Source organism: Morus notabilis, unplaced genomic scaffold, assembly GCF_000414095.1.
Source record: "Morus notabilis unplaced genomic scaffold, ASM41409v2 Scaffold2568, whole genome shotgun sequence".
In the NCBI taxonomy this organism is placed as follows: Eukaryota; Viridiplantae; Streptophyta; class Magnoliopsida; order Rosales; family Moraceae; genus Morus; species Morus notabilis.
The window spans coordinates 16,472-19,035 of record NW_010367761.1 but is presented as its reverse complement, the minus strand read 5'-3'; the positions used below and the strand labels follow the sequence as shown (position 1 = coordinate 19,035).

General features: G+C 40.7%; 2 protein-coding genes across 2 annotated transcripts in view; both read left to right on the top strand.

Moving 5' to 3' along the window:
• LOC21384904 (pentatricopeptide repeat-containing protein At3g49170, chloroplastic) overlaps window positions 1–1,373 on the top strand; it is a 9,327-nt gene extending 7,954 nt beyond the window's left edge. The window contains 1 exon segment of the mRNA XM_010113386.2: window positions 1,155–1,373. Within this exon segment, the coding sequence (XP_010111688.2) occupies window positions 1,155–1,373 (219 nt within the window).
• A 159-nt stretch (window positions 1,374–1,532) lies between these two features.
• Window positions 1,533–2,564, top strand: part of LOC112094524 — a 2,893-nt gene continuing 1,861 nt past the window's right edge. Inside the window, exon 1 of the mRNA XM_024175595.1 lies at window positions 1,533–2,006. Coding sequence (XP_024031363.1) covers window positions 1,533–2,006 — 474 coding nt within the window. The remainder of the gene's footprint in view (window positions 2,007–2,564) is intronic.

Genomic DNA, 2,564 nt, shown 5'->3' with positions numbered 1-2,564 from the left:
ACACTTTAGGATCAATTCTCATTCCTAAAGCAATCCAATCTCACTTATGTAACAAGATTTTCAATTAGTGTGCCCTAATCCGTTTTCATGTTTCAAATTCCATTCTAAGGGTTTTAATATCAAATCAGGGATTAAAGATGTTAATCCTTTCATCCCAAGTCCCCAAATGAAGTTAATTTGGGTTCTCCCTGAAAACAGGGGTCGAAACAACACTTTTCAGGCCAAATATGGTCAAACTCGTGTCCACTGATCAACCGGTGACAGAGCAGTACAACACTACCGGTCGACCGGTAATGTGCACACTGGTCGACCGGTCAGCCTGCAATCCGGTCGACCGCACAGGTCGACCGGTGGAATCGACTACGCGAGAGAAGCTTGCGGAAATCAGTCCAAAAACCTGCAAATCCAGTCCCAAATCCAAATATTTCAAAGGGAAACCACTAGATCCGGGTTCTAGGTCCTAAAACAAGTCCAAAGAACCCAAGATCTCCAATTTCTACTCTAGTTTTACTCAAAATCATCAAAAATCCGGTTTGAACCAAAATAAGTTTTGAAATCCGAAAAACATAGATTCAAGAGAGGTTCTTTCAGTAATCTTACCTTGAATCCTTCTCTTGACGTTGAAAACTCTTTGAAATCACTCTTGGTTCGAATCCGGTTTTGATTTGAGACACAAATGGGAGAGAGAGGGGGAGAAAGAGAGAGAGTGAATGCACGGGAAGGAAGAGAAAAGGAAAAGAAAAAGAAGAAAAGGAAAGAAAAGACATATGGCAAAATATTTAAAATGACAGTCCAGAAATGCGCCCATACACACTTCTGGTTTAAAAATAAAATTAGTCAGAATATTTAAATACCTTAGAATTATTTAAATTTACCCATGTCAGAAACATTTATTTATTAATAATCAATTAATAAATTCAGATTAGGCACACTAATAATCTCAATTACCTTAATTAATCTCAATTAATTCTTCAGGGTGTTACAGGGGCCCGGTTAGGAATCTACTTTATTAATCCCAAATCGAGCTCCACATCACCCACCCCGTTTGGGGGGCGTGACAAAGAGTGGTATCAGAGCCCTAGGTTAAGAAACCCCAGGATTGTACATACATGTGTGACATCTGTAATCCACTGAATAGTCTAGTTTTATTTCAGTTGAAGGAAATGGCACCTCGCCGTAGGCCTGCTAATCAACCAGCACAACAGAATCAGGGATTTCTGGATGCCATGTATGCTGCCTTTCAAGGCATGGCCACAAGAGCTCGAAATGAGTGGCCGGTTAAGGATAGGAAGCAAGGGTACTTTCAGGAATTTAGGCATGCGCCTATCCCCTCGTTTAATAGTGAGGGAGGACCACATGAAGCAGAGTTCTAGTTAGACTCCATAGTCAAGCATTTGAGTACTATGGGAGTTCCAGATAAATACTAGGTGGAATTTACGGTGTACAAGATGGAGGGCTTAGCGAATACTTGGTGGAAACAGGTCAAGAGAAGAATGAATATTACAGGGTTGACCTAGGAACAGTTTGAGACAATGTTCAATGAGCAGTACTTCCCTCAGAGTTATAGGGAGGAAAAAGCGCTGAAATTCATGTCTCTGCTGCAAGGTGACATGTCTGTAAGGGAATATGAGGCCAAGTTTAATGACCTATCTCGGTTTGCGCCATCACTAGTGAAGTCTGAACCCATGAGGTGTCTTAAGTTTGAGAACGGTCTCAAGAATTCTGTGATGAGGTCATTGGTGGCCTTAAGGATTCGAAACTTTCGGGATTTGGTAGCTACTGCTACGAGGGTGGAACAGGATAACTTGGCCTATCACCAAAGCAAAGAGGTAACTGGTCGAGTTTCTGTCTCTGGTAGACCTTCCGTTTCGGGTGGACCACAGCGGAGTGGTAGGAGAAACCGCAACCAGGGACAAACGGCTGGGGAAATGACAAGTGGTGGCAGTAGTTCGTCCGGAAGTGACAGAAATGCTCCATACGGGCCTAGGTGTCACCATTGTGGGCAGGTGGGTCATATTAGGAGGAATTGTCCTAATCGACCGCCGGCTCAACAAGCCCAAAGTGATACTTCGTGTTATATACGAGAGGATAATGTTTAAGGATAATAATCAAAAAGTAATGTTCATAATGACTTTAATTAAAGTTCAGAATCTTTAATTAAAACATTATTAATACATGTCATTCCCATTTAGAATGGAACAGTGTTATCCGCACTGTAGATATTGAATGAGTGTATTTCACATAATGAGATTATGTGGAACAAGGACACAGACACAATATGAATTTCTAATAATTCCATTAAGTATAGAAATTCTAATTGAGTCTACCGATGGTCATATATAGGATAATCTTAATCCTGAGTTCTTAACAGACTCCTATTTATGGATTTGTGTCTTTTGATTTACTCGGTACGGATTTTGAGATCCTAAATCCTATTCCTTGTATTTTGGAGACATGATGAAGTAGGTAGCCGGAAATGTTATTACACGAGATGGAATCCATTCCTTCTTAAGAAAGAAGTAGATAAATAATTCTCTTGAGGGTTGATTCGGTACTTGGACCAG